The sequence below is a fragment of the Lissotriton vulgaris genome, chromosome 5, assembly GCF_964263255.1.
Source record: "Lissotriton vulgaris chromosome 5, aLisVul1.2, whole genome shotgun sequence".
Lineage (NCBI taxonomy): Eukaryota > Metazoa > Chordata > Amphibia > Caudata > Salamandridae > Lissotriton > Lissotriton vulgaris.
The window spans coordinates 997,689,299-997,707,851 of NC_141693.1; the positions used below are offsets into that span (position 1 = coordinate 997,689,299).

The following is an 18,553-nucleotide window of genomic DNA, read 5'->3' on the forward strand; positions in this document are numbered from 1 at the left end:
GTGGAATGTTGGTGTACAATGATTCTACATCTAACGTGCAGAGTGTTTCTTGCAAGGGATCGTAGTCTAGATGTTCCACCAAATTAATCATGGACATGCTATCTCTCACATAGCATGCTGTACCTGGGACAAATTCCTTGATAAAATGATCCACATAGGCCCCCAAGGGTTCTAGGACAGAACCACATGCATCTTAGATACTTGTCCCCGACCTCACAGGGTGCCCACCTTGTTTATTCTCCAGCTATTAGAGCTGTGTCTAAACAGGAACTTTTTCCTTTTTGACAGAACATACTTTCAACAGATCGAAGGAACTTCCATGGGGGCGATTTTTGCCCCCAATTTGGCCATACTTTTATGGACCAACTAGAAACCGGGTCCATCTTGTTAGCATCTAATCCCTTCTTCGCCGGCATAAAAATGTGGTGACGATATATTGACGACATTTTTTTAATCTGGAACCAAACTACTGAAACATTGTTCAATTTTTTACATTGGTTGAACAACAACTGCTGTGGTCTGACATTTACTCTCAGCCACGACAGATCCTCGATACCATTCCTTGACCTCACTATCTTCCACTCTGAAGGGAAGCTCTTGACCCGATTATACAGAAAACCCACCGAGCGGAATACACTCCTTTCCTATAGGAGTAACCACCCAAGAGCTTTGAGAGACTCTTTACCTTTTTCACAATTTCTCAGAATCAGGCGAAATTGTTCGTACAAAAATGATTACTTCAGAGAGGCAAATATACTCTCTACCAAATTGAAAGACCGTGGATACCCCAAACGAATAATCAGGCAATCCTTGAAACGAGCATGGTACTGTTCACGTGAGGCTCTACTTTCGCCCAGAGATAAAGAACAAAATGGAAAAATTGCTTGTGGTACGACTTTCTCCCCAGTGTCCAATAAAATCAAAAAATCAATTCTAAAACACTGGCCAACAGTCAACGAGGGTTCGCTAAATATTGAGAGACCCCTTTTTGCGTTCCGTAAAAGTAAGAATCTAAAAGATCATCTAGTCAGGGCAGCCTTACCGGAGACACCAACAGGAGCAACACTAGACGCTGCTTGGGGCCTCATACCCCTCATAGGCCATGTAAAATGTGGATGTTGTAATGCCTGTGTATACACGGTGGAGGGAAAGAAATTCACCCACAACAACACCACGATTGAGAGACGTTCGTTTTCTAACTGTAATTCGTTGAATGTTATTTATGCTATATAATGTTGTTGCCCAAAACTATACATTGGTCAGACTACAACAAAAGTGAAGACATGCATTGGCCAACACAGGAGTCGAATACGATGCAAAACAGCCAACGCCCCTCTGGTGGAAAATTTTTCTGAAATGGGACACAATGAGAACGACTTAAAATGGACAATTTTGAAAGTCGTAAAACTACCACCTCGAGGCGGAGACATTTCCCAGTTATTGAACAGAGAGGAACTAAAGACTATGATACAATTCGACATAATAAGGAATGGCCTCAGAGCAGAAGATTGGACAACTCTGCTTTAGCTCTGACTACAAGGTTTATGGTCGAATTGAAACATTGTCCGTTGTATATATATACCTGCATAAGATCTAAATTTCTGTGGTTTTAACTAAACTGTTCCTTTTTATCATTTGCTTGGTACAGTTATTAAATAACAGCACCTTTTGTCACTTGAGCACGAATCACAATTTCACCTAAACTCCTAAGGCCCACACTCTGAACATGCTCCAAGATGGCGTGCACAATCCCAGCCCCAATTCCCGTTCCAAGATGGCCGACGGAATAATTTATCCGTCCTCTATTTACTAGACGCCTACTTAAGCCCAAAGGATCTGTACCTGGTCACACTGCAATCTAGGCAGCTACAGACGGACCGGACATCGTTCCCGCCCGATGGATAACTTCCCACGGAGTCATAGCACTCCATAGGTAAGCCCCCTCGCTCACCACCAAACGCAATATCCGTGTTGCCCGTAATTATAAATGGGCCGGAAACTGATCCCATAACTCCTGTAATCTTCCACAGAGACACCCGTGGACGTTTACAAAGCCCCCGAAGATAGACCGAATTGGAACAAACCAGGTATGTCCATGGTCAATTAAGTTGGTTCTCACTTATTCACCCCCCAGAAAAACCTGCTACTTAATAAAGTTCGACTTTCTCCTTTCAGTGAAGTCGAGATGTCACAGCTAGGATAGTTACCAGGACGCTTAGCAGCCGGCTGCCCAGGTAATTTGATAATCCTCACCAAACCCTTAAGGACTTCGATGCAATGAATTATTGACACCCAACTTCCCTTCACCCCACAGGTATAACTAAACCGCGGCCCCAACTCTTCCAGCAACCGCTGAATATAGCAACCATCCCTGTTCACCAAAAACCCTATAGCAGGTTAAGCGAGCCACCCACCCTCACTTATAAACACTGTATGTAAGGGCACGTACGAATGAACACAGAATGGGTCTCCAGTGTAATTTTAATATTTTCAACCAAAGATATCAGAGATGCACCCCTTTACAACCAGAATGTGCGACGCAATCATGCACATGAAAACCGCAATGTTACCATTGAATGAAATGCCTTTCTAGCTAGGAACCTTGTGATACACATTTGTCACCATGCACAAGGTCTGGTATGCTCGGTTTAGGCACAAATAGCAAACACCACTTAGAGCACGCTAAGCCTAATCGGAATGAAAATGTATTGATATTGCGTTTGCAAATTTCGGTTGAAGGACCAGTCAGTAACTTAGATACTGCTTTTCTTTTCCCCTTTTCCCCCCAATTTCCTCCTAAACAGGCGTGTGTAATATTACAGGCAGGCAAATGTTTTCTAAACTTAAGTCCTGATGATGGTCCCATAACATTGAGCATAAGGGACCGAAATGTCGACCCCAAATAGTGCTTTCATAACTATACCATTGTGTTTTATTTTGTTATGTCTAGCACTTTCCTGGCATTTCTTCCATTCAATCACTGATTTACAAGTGGCCAGTTTTGCTCCTTTATTTGCCTGAAATTTGTCCTTATTTGTTGTTTGTCCTTCTTGAGTAAGGTACAGGATTGTGCCTAAAAATCACTGGACAGAGAACAAAATATAGTCTCCTATCATGGCCTATATTTCATTGTTACTATTATTCCTGATAAGCTAAGGACCCTTGTCCCTTAAAGCATACTTTCCCATGGTCCCCAGCTAACTGTTTGGGTTCCCTTGTTTGAAATAACATCCCCATTATATATGGTCGAACAGCCAGGGCAACACAGCATTCTCAATTACTTTCTGACTATTGGGAAGAGTATATACATCAGAAGGGGTGGGAAGAGTATAAACATCAGAAGGGGAACATCGACCAGGTAGGAACATGTTCCACTTCCTTAAAATAATCTAGTATTTGGTTTTAGTCAGACTTTACTAGACCGAGTGGATGTTTAAATTTTGTTTCCTTTATTTTGGACTTTTAGGAGTGATCTTGACTTCATGCAGGTACTAGCATAAAACTTGATGCTTAGGTTTACTTATCACGAGCACCTGGGTTGTACAAAAATAATGAATATCGAGGGAAATAAGGGTCCAAAGAATGACAATTGACACCTTAAATTAACCATGTATCATATCAAATATTGTTGTACTAATGTTTATGAAATATGTGACTTATATGCTTTGCTTCAAATAGTAGCCTGTTTGGCTACACATGCACCAATGTTTTTTATAGTCCTGGCACGGTCTGCATGTTAATGGTGGACGGCTTTATGATTGTATGATAGAAATTATTACAAATACACGTTCTCTGTATTATTTCCAGCCTTGACGATGCCGTAGGTGTCTTGAACCTTGGCGAAACGCGTTGGCGCAAGGAGTGGATTTTGTGGAATAAAAAGATTTCTTTTGCAAACAACGTTACTTTGGAGTGGAATTTTGGACTCACAATTGGCAATTGTATTTAATTTCTGTGTGCTCCGAGATCTTGTGTCTTGTTTAATTTCCACATTGGTTGAAAATCAGTGGAGGTGGGGTGTTTTCTCCCAAAACTCTGGGATGCACCAGTAATATAATTAGAGGATCATGATTTAAATGTTTAATTTTATATGAGCGGCAGCTACCCGTAACACCCGAAAGTTTGTAGGGAGAACCACTTTGTTACGATGCATTTGCAGAAAAGGTTCTTGAATGGTAACTGCTTGCAGTTCACTAAATCTTCTGAGAGAAGTAATGGCTATTAGGAAAGCTACTTTCCAAGTTAGGAATTGCAATTCACATTTATGTAAGGGTTCAAAGGGAGGTCCCATTAACCGTGTGAGAACAATGTTTAAGTTCCACACTGGTGAAGGTGGTGTTCTGGGTGGGATTATTCTTTTAAGTCCTTCCATGAAAGCCTTTATAGCTGGTACCCTGAAAACAGATAGATGTTGTCTATTCTGTAAGTATGCTGCAATGGCAGCAAGGTGTAGTCTGATAGATGTGTAGGCTAAATTACACTTTTGAAGGTGTAAGAGGTTTCCTATGATGTGTTGAATAGACACATCTAGGGGATTTATGTGGCTGTTTTGACAGTATATTACGAACCGTTTCCACTTAGCAGCATAACATGCTCTAGTAGTGGGACGTTTAGCTTCTTTGATAACGTTCATACATTCTTGAGGAAGGTTGAGGTAACCAAACTCCGTGACTTCAGGAGCCAGATCGCTAGGTTGAGCTGAGCTGGGTCCGGGTGTCTGACCTCTCCAAGGTTCTGTGTTAATAGGCGTGGAGAAAGGCTTAGTTTTTGGTGTGGTACCACAGATAGTTGCAGCAGTGTTGTGTACCACGGTTGTCTGGCACAAGTTGGAGCAACTAGAATGAGTGTCAGGGAATGCTGCTGTAGTTTGCATACCACTAACGGAAGTAGTGGGAGAGGAGGAAAAGCGTACGCAAATTGTCCTGACCAGTTCATCCATATCGCATTGCCTTTGGACAATGGGTGTGGGTATCTGGCCGCGAAGTCTGGGCATTTTCCATTTTCGTGTGTGGAGAAGCGGTCTATCTGAGGTTGTCCCCACGTTTGAAAGAACGGTTGAAGAACTTGCGGATGAAGTTCCCAATCGTGGATCTGCTGTGTTTGTCGACTTAGCAGATCTGCCATGGTGTTTTGTATACCTGGAACATGTTGGGCTAAGAGGAGGATCTTTAGTGGTATAGCCCATCTCCATATCTGCTGTGCTAACTGGGAGAGCTGCAGAGAGTGTGTCCCTCCTTGTTTGTTTATGTAGTACATGGCTGTCATATTGTCTGTACGGACTAAGACAGCTTTGCCGGATATTTGTTTTTGGAAAGCTGGTAGGGCTAGAAAAACTGCTAGCAACTTCAAGTGGTTTATGTGGAGTAACTTTTGTTGCGGTGTCCACCTCCCTTGCATGGTGTGATGCAGTAGGTGAGCTCCCCAGCCGGGGAGCGACGCGTCCGCTGTTATGATTATTTGAGGACACTAAAAACGGTCAGCCCTTTGAAAGGTTTTTGGTGCTACACCATTGCAGAGAGCGAGGAGTCCGACTGTCTACCAACACTAGGTCTGTTAATTGACATTGAGCCTGCTAGGCATTTGGTAAACACCCTTGGTGCTGTTGTGACTCCGAATGGGAGCACTTTGAACTGGTAGTGCTGCCCGTCTAGCACAAATCTGAGATATTTTCTGTGTGCTGTGTGGATGGGAATGTGGAAGCAGGCGTCCTTCAGATCTAGAGTGACAAGGAAGTTGTTTTGTAACAGGAGCGGAAGGACTTGTTGAAGTGTGACCATATGAAAATGATCCCCCTGTATCGAAATGTTTAGAGGTCTGAGGTCTAGGATAGGACTTAAAGATCCGTCCTTCTTTGGGATTAAGAAATATAGGGAGTATACTCCTTTGTTTTGCTGATGCTTTGGAACTATTTCTATTGCATTTTTCTGCAGGAGAGATACCACTTCCTGTCTGAGCAGTGTCAAATGTTCCTGTGACATTGGACGCTGTCTGGGTGGTATGTTTGGGGGGGTGGATGTTAGTTCTAGACAGTAACCTGACTGAATTATTTGAAGCACCCACCTGTCTGATGTGATGTTTTCCCAGGCTGGTAGATATTGTTGTAGTCTTCCCCCGACAGGAGTGTAATGAGGCGGGGGGAGGGGAGTCATTGGGCAGGGGTGGAGGCAGAGCAGGAGTTGTTGTTTTTCCCTCTGCCCTTGTTGTTGTTACCTCTGTAACCACCCCTTTGATAGCCCCTACTATAGGTGGATTGTGTGGGGGCTTTGTACGAGGTGCAAGGTGTATCCGAAGAGTATCCCCAGTTGGCACCTCTATAAGATGAGCGTCAAAATGAACGTTTGGGAGCCTGCAACTGCAGGGCTCCCATAGATTTGGCTGTATCTGTATCCTTTTTCATGGGATACATCTACATTGGGTCCGAATAAGTGTTGCTCATAGAAGGGTTGGTTGAGTATAGCACTTTGGACCTCAGGTTTGAACCCTGATATGCGTACCCAGGCGTGTCTACGCAACAGAACACTAGTGTTAACTGCTCTGAAGGCAGTGTCTGCTGCATCAAGTGCACAACAAATGGAGGTGTTTGTAATATTTTTCCCTTCTTGGATAAGCTCATTTGCTCTATCTTTATACTTATCAGGAAGGTGCTGCATTAATGATTCCAATTCGTCATAATGTGCCCTGTCATATCTTGCCAATAATGCTTGTGTATTGGCAATACGCCACATGTTTGCTGCTTGGGAGGCAGTTCTTTTTCCTGACGCGTCAAGGAGTTTAGACTCTTTATCTGGTGGGGGAGCCTCACCTGACGTTTGTGAGTTTGCTCTTTTGCGTCCATTGGAAACCACAAGCGAGTCTAGTGGAAACATACCTTTAATATATGCTGGATCCGAAGGGGCAGCTTTATATTTCTTCTCTATTCATGGGTTAATGACCCGAGTTCTAACTGGGTCTTGGAAGACTTCAGGAGCATGCTTAATCACTCCTTTGAGCATGGGCAAAATGGATGAGGACCTTTGTTCATTATCAAATGTATCCATTAGGAAGTCTTCATCTACTGGGTCTGTATGCATGTCCACCCCATGATACCTCGCATCTCTGTGTACTAACTGAATAAAGCTCATAGTGTCTTCTGGTAGGGAAGGCCTAGAGGGGTATAGATCGTCCTGAGGGACATTTGGGAAATCTGGGGTGTTGCAATCATTCCACGGGTCAGGTGAGCCTGGAGGAATATATGGATCATCTGCATTACCCCCTATGTCATCAGAGCTATCATCTCTGTTGTCATCATGTGGTACGATAGAGGATGTAGGTGAATGTTGTGGTAGGGGAACAGGTGTATGGTGATGGCATACGTGGAGGAGAAGGGGAAGGAACTGGGGATGTAGCCATGTCCTTCTTCTTTGGATGAGTAGCCGGTGCAGGTTTATCCAGTGGCCGTTTTTTGTAACTTAAAGTTAGTCGACCAGTGGTTGGATCTTTAACCAGAGTCTTTTGTGCAAGGTCTGGTTGAAATGAGTCCTCTGCAGGAGGCTGATCTTTTGGTGCGGAGGAAGGTTTCGGCACCGAAGAGGCTTCTTTTGGTTTTCTGGCAATGTCTTTAACAGGAGAAGCAGGAGTCTTTTTCGGCTCCGATAGTTTTTTCGGCTCCGATGATTTTCTCGGTTCCGATGAACTTTTCGGACCCGGTTATTTTTTTGGATCCGAAGCGTGTTTGCTTGATTCTTAACTTGGTTTCGGTGCCGAGGGGGTATAGGTATGCTTCGGTGCCAATTGTTTCGATGTCGGCACTGTAGCTGATGTTGTCTTTTTTTCGGTGCCGGTAGGTGTGTGCCGGCACCGTGAGGAGGTCGACTCGAGCCCGAGTCGCCTGAAGGCTTGGGTAGCTTTTTAGCCGGGCCCGAAGGTTCGGCAGTAGAAGCAGTGTTTCGGTGTGCACCCGAGCCCGAGGCTGTGACCGGAGCCTTTTTTGGGTGTGTCGAGGAAGGATCGGGTCGACAGTCTTACTTACGACCCGCTGTGCTGGAGTGATGTCCTCGACATCGGAATCTTCTGCCTTGGAGTTGCTGTCGATGCCATGTTGTTCTGGGAGGTCGACGCCCTCTGCGAAGATGTCGTCTGGAATCGGAGCTGAAGATCGAGCCATTGTTCTCCTAGCTCTTCGGTCCCGGATCATCTTCTTGGCGCGGAAGGATGCACAAGCGGAACAGTCTCTGGCCTCGTGCTCTGGGGAGAGGCAAAGGTTACACACCTCATGAAGGTCGGTGTGGGGAAACTTCGACCCACATTGAAGAAATTTTTTAAATGGCGTCCTTTCCATGAGCTGGAGTTGAGGCCTAGATAGGCCCGAAGGCAGTCGTCGACGATCGGAATCAAAGTCCTCGGTGTTGAAGAGTAGCATCGACTGGAAACGCGTTCAAAACTAAATTATAGAAGCTGGTGAGGATTGCGCGCCGAAGGAAATCGGTTCCAACACGGAGCGCTGGAAACACATCCGAGCCCCGTGGAGAAAAAAGCAATCCGGGGATGGAGCCGATGCCCATGAGCAGTATCATCCAAAGGAGGAGTCACCTATCCTGTGACTTCCAAAGACTTTTCTACAACAAAACAAACTGCAAACATCCGGGCCCAACACTAGGTGGCCATCTATGCACAGTGTGTAATCTGCAGCTCCTATGCCTCGAACATAGAGTTACCAAAGTTAAAACGGTGCCACGGCCGGGAGGCAGTAAATTCCAAACACCTCTGGGGGCGGAAATCTCCAGAATCTTCTCCTACTTCCAAGTGGGCACCAGGTATAAATATTGGACTCTTAGACCCAACTCTTCAGTACACTTCCGGACCTGTGGGAGTCTCAGAAGGATAGTTATGCTGCTCTGCAAGAAGGACTGCTACTGCATTGCCCTGCTCCCTGAGTGAAAGAACTGGACCTGCAGCTTGATCCCAAGACATCCAGCTATACTGCAAGGGCTAGTTGGCTGGCCTCTTAATCAGAGAGGGACAGAAAAGGCTCCAACCACTTTGAACCCAGCATCTGGATTCTGTGAATGCTAACCCCCCCACCCCCCTTCCCCCCGACCCAAGTGTTGCCACCCCAGGCCTGGACCCTTGGAAGTGAGCCTGAAGGGGATATGACAGCCCAGACGTGGTCCTGGGAGCAGAACTGATGCAACTCCTCGAAGCCACATTGGAATGGCGGCAGCGCAACACATCCCTGATGTGAGACCTCGAATCACAGCTCACAGTCTCCTCGACAAAGGTCTTCGCAAGGCAAGCACCTCATCGACAGCATCCTCAAAGACGATGCAGAGCTCTGCATCCTCATCCCGCAGCTGCTTTGGGACCGCCGGCGCGCGAAACATCCTTGACTTGGGCTCTCGCAATGCTCACCAACCCAAATTTAAGGTGCTATTTTCAGCTGGCCTAACTTGGTCCCTTTATCCAGCCGACGCTCCATTGCGGTCAGCATCCACTTATGACTTTGTCCACTTTACTACTGTTTCAAGTGCTGCATAAATCCTTTATACATTGCCTCTAAGTTAAGCCTGACAGCTTTTGTGTCAAGCAAACAGATGCTTAAGCATAGGCTAATTTTTTAACCAGTAACCCAATTTCCAACTAGGACTAACATGGGGGCAAAAAACCTTTTCCATCATACCTGAATGTAGTGCTTTGTGAACCTGTGCACTGACGCCCACATCATGGCTTGACAGATGTCAAGACCAGGTACTCTGCAAGCCAACGCAGTCTTGATCCTAGGGGGACAGGCTCAGTCCTTTCAGTGGTTGCTTTTTGGCCACTGCATAGAAGATCTTATTGCAAAGGACTATCCACTCTTTTCGGCATCACCTTGATGAAGCCAGCTGAGCTCATTGGCCCAGGCGTTTAAAGATTTTAGCAGGTGGTTCACGGCCAGGGAAATGCCTCGATGTTAAAGCCAAATCCAGAGGCCTAGAGCCTCCTGGCACAGGATCCAGGACCCCACTCAGCCCTGCCTGTTACATCACCACATAGCAGTTGTATTGTCCGTAACTGCGCCAGCCTTCCCATAACTGAAGACAGGAAGGCTTTCAGCAGTAGGTGAAATGCCTGCAGCTCCAACAGACTGCTGTGGAGTTGGATTTCCGCCCGAGAACAGGGCCCTCTGATCGCCCTCTTTCCCACATGACCGCAACAAACTAATAGTAACATGAACATCACCACCTTCAGCTCAGGACGGGGAAGGGAGAAGAGTCTGCTGCTGGCCAGATTGAAGTCGAGCAGCCACCACTACAGATCTTGTGCAGCCTCCTCAAAAACCTGTATGAAATCCAACAGGTTTCCTTGGAGCTGGCCCTACAGAGATTTCATATCCCACTGCAGAGCCTGGATATGCTACTTGGCGTAGTGGGCAAATAGAATGCATGAGGCCAACAGACTATTGAGCCTTGGAGCTCCTCTAACCGAGATCCAGGACCAAGGCTGAAACATTGGGATCATAACCTGAATGCACTGGATTCATTGCGAGCAACGAAAGGCCCTGAACTGCACCGTGACCAGAATGGCTCCTATAAAGGTGAGCCCCTGCAACAGAGTCAGGTGTGACTTTGGCCCGTTGATCGAGAAGCCCAACTATGTCAAAAGACCCGCTGTCATTTAGATGACTGACTGCATCGAGCCAGCCTTTAACAGTCAGTTGTCAATGTTGGGGAAACCTATTAAGATGTGCTGTGGCCCCAGCTTAAACTTTGGTGAACACCCAAGGGGTGCTGGTAAGGCCAAAGAGGAGCACTCAAAATGTCCCTGACCAACCTTGAACAGCCAATTGTACAGTCCCCCTGATCAAGAACAGACAGAACTTGGGCCAGATTGAGCATTTAAAATTTTTCCTTTTGCAGGAAGGCATTCAGAGAGTAAAGATCTAAAATAGGACAAAGGTCTCAGTCCTTCTTCGGCACGAGGAAACGGAGGGCGCAACAACCTGTCCTTACTTCCAAAGCTAGCACCCTCTAGATTGACCCTTTGAGGAGTCCAACCTGTACCTCTTTTAGCAAAATGGATATGTGCTCCTTTGAAAACCACTCTGATGTGGGAGAAGGATGATCTCAGTTGGAAAGGAATGGTAAGGCATAGTCCTACTGAACAAAATGGAGGACCAATCTCTCGGATGTAATAGCCTCCCATCCGGGGAGAAATTCTAAGAGTAATCTAAAATGGCTTGGGGGACGATGCCACAGAAATGGGGAACTGAGTGGAGTTGAGTTGCTGGTAAACTGCAGGATGTATGCCTGACTGTCCGCAGCCACAAAAGGACTTTGGGAACTTTGGATGCATGCTGGGTAAAGTGATTTTGGAAATACCTACCCCTTGCTGGAAGATAACTATGGGATACTGACAGATCTCGGGCTTGGATTTTCCACAGCTTGGCTGTCCTTGGAAGACCCGCCGTGATGTGTAAGAACTAACAAATACACAAAGGGTTGAAACATCGACGACAGGTTTATCAGTTCATGTCCTTGGTCAACCATCCTCTAAATGGAATTAAAGAGGTGATAGGGTGGATGTTGAACAAGTCAATAAAGAAAGGACATATATTTTCGCTACTTGTGTTTTATGTACAACTTCTGTATTGTGTTGCTAAGCACTTTTGCACTTTATGTCACTACTTCACTTTGTCTGCTTTATATTAGTGTTGTGACAGCCTTAGAAGAAGAAAACAGTGTATAACCGATGAAAAGGGAGCGCGGAGTGCGGAAAGAACTGAAGAAAGAACTAAACTGATGTTGAGGTGTAGTGATGGTGTGTATATGTAGCTCAGCTCTATCACTTCCGGGGTGAAATAAAGCCAGTGTGTAAGAAACACACCAGAAATTGCGTTTTTACAAGCACAGTGCTAAATCTGAGCCAGCCTTTATAAGTGCTACTTGTGGACACTGACCTCCCCTCCTCTAATGGTGACGGTGACCCATGGGGATCCGAGAGAAGGGTGTCCAGGAACACCTGTAGTCCCAACCTGGATTCCCACCTCACCAGTATTGAGAAATCTTAGGGTAGGCTCTCCGTTAGTTTGTGTGGAGTGTTTGTTTGGGCTTGTGACCAATGGGATTAGAGCTGCAACCACTTTGCAATCCACGGAGGTGTCTGATAGAGACAAACTTGGTGGCGATGGCACTGCAACCAGTCGGCTGCAATAGCATCTGCAATTCATGGTCTACATACACCAGCACAGTAATCTTGAGGTAACATTCCCACTGGTGATCACTGACACACTGAGCACTTCCTATTTTGCCATCACAGTACTGCAGGCACAACAGTGGGCACACGACACATACAGACTGAGGCACAAACCTTATCAATCAATCAATCACTGCAGAGCCACAAGCCATATCAATCACTGCAGAGCCACAAGCCATATCAATCAATCACTGCAGTGACTCTCTATTTTCTCGAAGTTGATTAACCCCTTCGCTGCTGGCCCGTTTCCGCTGCTGTGCGGTAAACAAACGAACAGGGGCGGGCCATGACGAACCCCAGCCGTCATCAGCACACGAGCACCGTAGTGCATGACGGCTGGGGTTCGTCATCAGCATACAAGGGGTTAAGGTATTCATGTATCGCTATCCCTGTACTTGTGCATTACTGTTACGAATAGATTAGAGTTATTTTTCTTACTAAGATAAAGCACTGGCTGGACAATCGATTTATTAAGAGATCTATTGTTTGCTTTTAAATTCGGAGTCAATAACCCCACACTCAACTCCCCGAGTAAGCACAGAACTTCTCAACAAGTTGTGTTTCTTAACCCCTTCTCTGCTGGGCGTTTTCACCTGCTGTGCGGGGGGGGGGGGAGGGGGGCCGCACGCGGCACCGCTGTGCTTGTGACGAGCTCGGCTCGTCATGAGGCACAGTGGAGCTGCACTCATGACGAGCAGAGCTAGTCACGACCACACCCGTTTTGGAACGTTCAGCACAGCTGGGAAATTATCCCCGCGTGTGAACGTTCCAACGGTCATGACCAGCTCAGCTCGTCATGAGTGCAGCTCAACCATGCCTCATGAGCTAGTCATGAGCACGCAACGGGTTAATTAAATTTTGATTGTATTACTCAAGGCAACTCCTTTTTCTAGGGGCGAAGGCAGCCATATTTTAGGAGGCATAATTAACCTTGATTGAACAAAAATCCAGAGCAACGTCTGATAACAGGGTAGCTTTTTATTCTTTCTTTGAAGCCTTTGACCCGTGGCAAAGTAAGAGAATGGTGGGACAAAAAAACATAACTTTATGGGTAGAAGAAATATTAACGAGCAGACGCAATCATATTCTGCAAATCTTTAGAGATCTATAGCAGGTAAACCTTAAACGGGCAGAAGTGTTATCACACATGCACTCAGGCCTTCACATGAAAAATATACAGTATGTTACGCAAAATAGCTCTGGTTCCGTCCTGTACTGGGGTACTGCATTATGAGTCTGGTGGAAGGGGGCTCTCAGATACATTATACTTATATGCATCTGAACAACATGCAAGCACAAAAACTTGAAGCTAGGGCATACAAAATGGGATGATAATAAGCTAACTTAGAAGAAAACGCATCTTTAATTATCTGACTAAGGGAAAAACAAATCGGAAAAAACAGCATTATTGGTACCTGCTACAGGGCTGGAGAAAATTCCAAGAGCATGTGTGTCATCAACCCATTTAATGTCAAATCCTCTCTTCCTGCAATAAAATAAATACAGCTGCTTTTAACTGCAAAAGAATTTCTGAGTACAGACAACACTGTTGGAGAAACACTGAGCCACTGCATTTTGTTTAGTAGACAAAATTCAAATAAATCACCAACACTGTTGACATTATTTACAAATGCAATTGTAACATGGTGTAAACCCACACCCTCTTATGTCTATCTATATCTAGACCATGTCATCAACACATTTAAATACATCATCATAATATGGTTTGATTTAACATATCAGCATGTACTTGTCATAGTAATTAAAACATATGTAGGGGAATTTAACTGGTTCAATGATTTGAACGGGGAGCACAATTAACAAGACAAAATGCCACCAGTAAAAATAGGTAGTCATTTCCACATTTTTACACTCTGGGTGACTGTAGCCCATTAAAAGGAGCCTTAAATGGGATAGCATTTATACATTCAATGGTCCTTGAAAGGTGGCCCGCTTACATCTGAAAGTCTTCCGGCTCCTCTTGGCTAAGTGGAATGTGATATGCAGGCTGGGGGGTGACCTCTATATGGCATTTGCAGCCTAAGTGCTAGGGCGGTCGACCTCGGATCTGGGGAACCGGGTTTGAGTCTCGGCAACAACGCTCAACATTCTGTGATTCTGGGCAAATCACTGAATCTCCCCGTGCCAACAAAAATGAATTGGTTACTTATGCAATGCAACTGATGCTCATGAAAAGCGCTCTGATACCAGATACCTCCAGGTTAAGTTTGCGCTATAAAAAAACTCCGATTTCTTTTTTTTATGTGTATGCCGTATTCCACCTGGTCCCCAGAGGGAGATTGTGGGAGGTTCTCCTGGGGATGGGGGCTCCACCCGACCTCTTCAATCTGATTAGACTACTGCACAAGGGGACCTTCACCAAAGTGAGGTGCTTAGAAAATGTGGAGCTATCAGAAGCATTTCCAGTCAACCACGGTGTCAGGTAGGGCTGCATACTAAGACCCACCCATTTCCTCCTTTACGCTAATAATTGCATTGCGCACTTGAACAACTGTGTGAATGATTCCCCTTCCCTGGCAGGAGAAAAAATACCGGCCCTCCTCCTCTGCGGACGACACACTGCTGTTGTCCAAAACCAGGAGGGGTCTGCAGAGGCTGATTCACAGCTTCAATCAGTTCTGCAGCAATTTTAGTCTTGAAATGCACACTTCCAAGACCAAATATATGAAGTATATTAAGAAGGGCAAGCCTAGTGGGGTCATTAAAGTGCGGGTGGAGTTACTCGAAAGGGTCCAGGAGTTTGAGTACCTGGGTGTCAGGTTAGACGAGTCTGTATCCTGGGACCCACAGATCCTTAACAGTACCCTATTTGTAAAGCAACAGGCAGGAGCTACACTCGAGTTGGCCAAAAAGGCCCCACGGTCGCCTGTACGTCCATCGGAGGAAATTTATAAGGCCCAAGCAAAGGGACAGCCATCTTGGGGCAGAATTGTGGGGGTTCTCTAACATCAGTCCCCTGAATGTAACAAAGAATAATTTTATTAGAAGTCTGGTGAGCATAGAGAAGGGCACACCTCTAATTACGCTTTCAGATGGATCTGGGGATCGCCAAGATCTCCTCATTGGAGGCGTTGAGACACCTATAGTATTGGTGGCGTTGAGACACCTATAGTATTGGATCAGAATCTGAGCACTGTTGAATTGCTCCTCTTAGGAGAGGGTTGGCAGGATGTTACTGCGGACAATGGTGGTCGGAACATCAAACGGTTAAGGGTGCTCAAGAAGGGTTGGAATGAGTTGGGGCTGGACAAATTCTGGATTGAGTCACAATTGATCAAGAGAGGGAATGCGGCCCTAGTTGAAAAGGGGAGGGAAGATAAGGCTATAGACTCGGAGACCACTCATCTGCAGCCTCACATGGGACTCTAACAAGTGCCTTCCTCTTATTAAAATTAGCGTGCAAGCTGAGGAATTTTTGGATTTTATTAGTCCTGTTCGGGTTTAGTCTCTATACCTCCAATTTAGGTAAGGTTTACTACCTGTAGCAGTTTTTACTGCTGGTTGGAGAAAGATGAGCCAGGGCTCTGAATGTTGCAGTAACGAAGTGTGTTGCCTTATTTCTAATTGTTTATATCATATAAAAAAACAGAAAATGTAAGGGGCATCCTCTGGACACTGAAGATTGCTGATGCGGCTTAGTACGGCTCCACACGCCATTGGTGCCCTGGGGCTGCATAACTGCCATTGGGGAGGCGTTGCAACACATGCGGACCTGTCGGGCTGTGGTGGAGTTTCTGGGTACTGTGGCTGCAGGTGAGAAGGAGGCGAGTGTCCCCAGACCATGCTCCCGCTGAGTCGGCGGGTTATGGCGGCAGGAGCCACTTGAATTTGGTCACCCGTCCTTAGTGCAGGGAAGACCGAGGTTGAGCCTGGTTAACTGGATTTGTAGAGTGCATCTTCTACCCTGAGGTGTCCTGGCGCTATGGTGAGGTCCTACCCATGGCCGGGCAGCTTGGTGCATTGAGGCGCGTGGTTGGGCCGCCCGATAGTGTAGACTAGGGTGCTGGTGGTCACGTTCGTCAGGTGGGCCTTTCGAGGTGCTCCTGTTGATGAACTGCACCCGTCCGGCCTACAAAATGAAGTAAGGGTGCCTAAGCGCTTTGCTGTCCGTGCGCTGCTATTAACGGTTCAAAGCTTCCCCTGTATTCGGATATGTTGCCTATTGTGTCATTGCCCAGGGCCTCTGACATGGCAGCACGGGCACCCTCACTTAGCAAGCTTCTTCAGCATGCAGCAGAGGTGCGAGTCCCGGTGGTCTTTGTCGTTTGCAATGAACGTTTGCTATGCCTGCTTGAATTAACAGCTCAGTTTTTAAAGCTCAGTGGTATCCAGAAATGCTGTGCTGCCTCCAATAAAATATACTTACTTCATCGGATGTATTGAGGGAGAAAAGGTGCACGAGAGACTGCAATATGTTAACTGTCAGGTATGAATGTTTCACCCAGGCTAGGAAATGTCTATGCATTCTAATGTTTGTTGTTATTAATCGTACCAAAATGAAAAAAAAAGAGACCAAGTCGAGACACAGTGAATAAGTAGAAAACAGTTTACCCCCACCCATTACAAGGGCACTAGGTTATTGCCCGTTCAATTCTAGTGCTTTGCAGATGTTTTAAGATTTTCTTAGACTTTCTTGTTGCTCAAATGGGTGTAATTTCTGACACTGCTATGTCTTCCTCGTCTTCATTACTTGATTTTGCTCGTGAGAAAGTGTCACTCATAGTCGTTGAATTGTCACACATAATTGCACTGAAATTATGAAGATGTCACGCATAGCAATCTGAAACCTTGGCAGCTATGCATGACAAGATCGAGATCTATGCTGTACTGCACCCTGCTATGTTCCCTGCTCACGCCGCCTTGTTGTATGATGAAGTCACAGAACTTTTTCTAGTTTCTGTGGCATTTGTGGTTTTGCTTTTCACCTGCGACACATGGAGACCATGTAAAGAAGACACTGGCCACGTGGCTACACTGTGCTCAGAGGTAATATTTACCCTGCTCTTAAATACACACATTCATTCCGCAGCCAAGTGAATCTGAATGGCTTTTGGATAATATTTCCCCGGGCACTTTATATTTCCTGAGCTGTTAGTGTAATGTTTACTCCATGTATTGTAATGTGTAAGCGGTGTACCGTAGACTGCAGACAAGCTAACACGGCACATGTGCCTCTGAGTAGGTTTACACGTGCACATCATATCAAAGCGGGGTGCTTGCGAGAGCGCCACAAAATGTTTCCAGATGTAACTCATTGATTTGTGTCCATACTTAAATGTCAACAAAGATTAATGTAATGCTTTTTACTTCATTTCAGAGCCTGCGATGGAGTAAACATAACGTGAAAGCCTTTGCAAATGTTTAAGCGTTCCGTGAAAATAGCATCCTAAAGTCATCCGTGTTGACACCGATGGCTCCCAGACACTGTGACTGGGCTTTCATTGCTTATTGCAGTCATCCCTATGCTAAAAGACATGGCCATTGACAAAGTCAATAGCTCTTGCATTTCCAAGACCTATTGGCCTTACCGATACTTGTTTAATCAACTGAGAAAGTGGACACACGGGTAAATAACGAATCACACAAAAGCTGCAAATGATAATGTCTCAGACAGTCTCTTTAGATTCTGTGACACATTCGGAAACACAGTGAAGAGACAGTTTTACAAGCTGTTTGGAGAGTCACAGCACAGCCTTAAAAGATGGCAGAGATCTCCACATCAATGCTGATGACTGTACCGCTCCGTCATCAGCCGCGGTGGCGCTGTGCTGATCACGGAGCGGTTCCGTCATGGCCCGCCCGACGCGCCTGCGCAGTGCTGATTTCGCACCTGCGCGGCGCGTTCTATTGAGCGGGCGGGTGGGGCGATGACGGAACCGCTCCATCATCAGCACAGCTCACCCGAGGCTGGTGACGGAGCGGTTCCGTCACCAGCGTGTGAGCGCTGCGCGCCCCCCCCGCCCCCTTAGCGCTGCGGCGGAATAGCCACCGTAGCGAAGGAGTTAAATGGATTGGACAGAGAGGATTAAAGTGTCACCATACATATTTGGGAGTCTTGTGGCTAAACAGAGCAATTGGTTGCCAATTGGTTCCCTCTCACCGTGTGCAGTATCACTAGTGATATCAAAGAACAAAACTCCTTCTGAGAGCAGATCATGCAAGATACAAAGTATGCTGTTACAGCCATGCTCAAAAAATCATTTCTGAGCAGCAAGGACAGGCTATGGGCAGCATACTTTTAAATTCTTAGAAATGGGGTGTGATTGTGTCTCAATCGATTAGAGAACAAACATGGAATTTATAATACAATAGGCACGTTTTT

At 45.9% G+C, this 18,553-nt stretch overlaps 1 protein-coding gene across 1 annotated transcript in view; it reads right to left on the minus strand.

Moving 5' to 3' along the window:
• R3HCC1L (R3H domain and coiled-coil containing 1 like) overlaps positions 1-18,553 on the minus strand; it is a 359,134-nt gene that overhangs the window by 129,389 nt on the left and 211,192 nt on the right. The window contains exon 5 of the mRNA XM_086922609.1: positions 13,626-13,696. Within this exon, the coding sequence (XP_086778735.1) occupies positions 13,626-13,696 (71 nt within the window). The remainder of the gene's footprint in view (positions 1-13,625; positions 13,697-18,553) is intronic.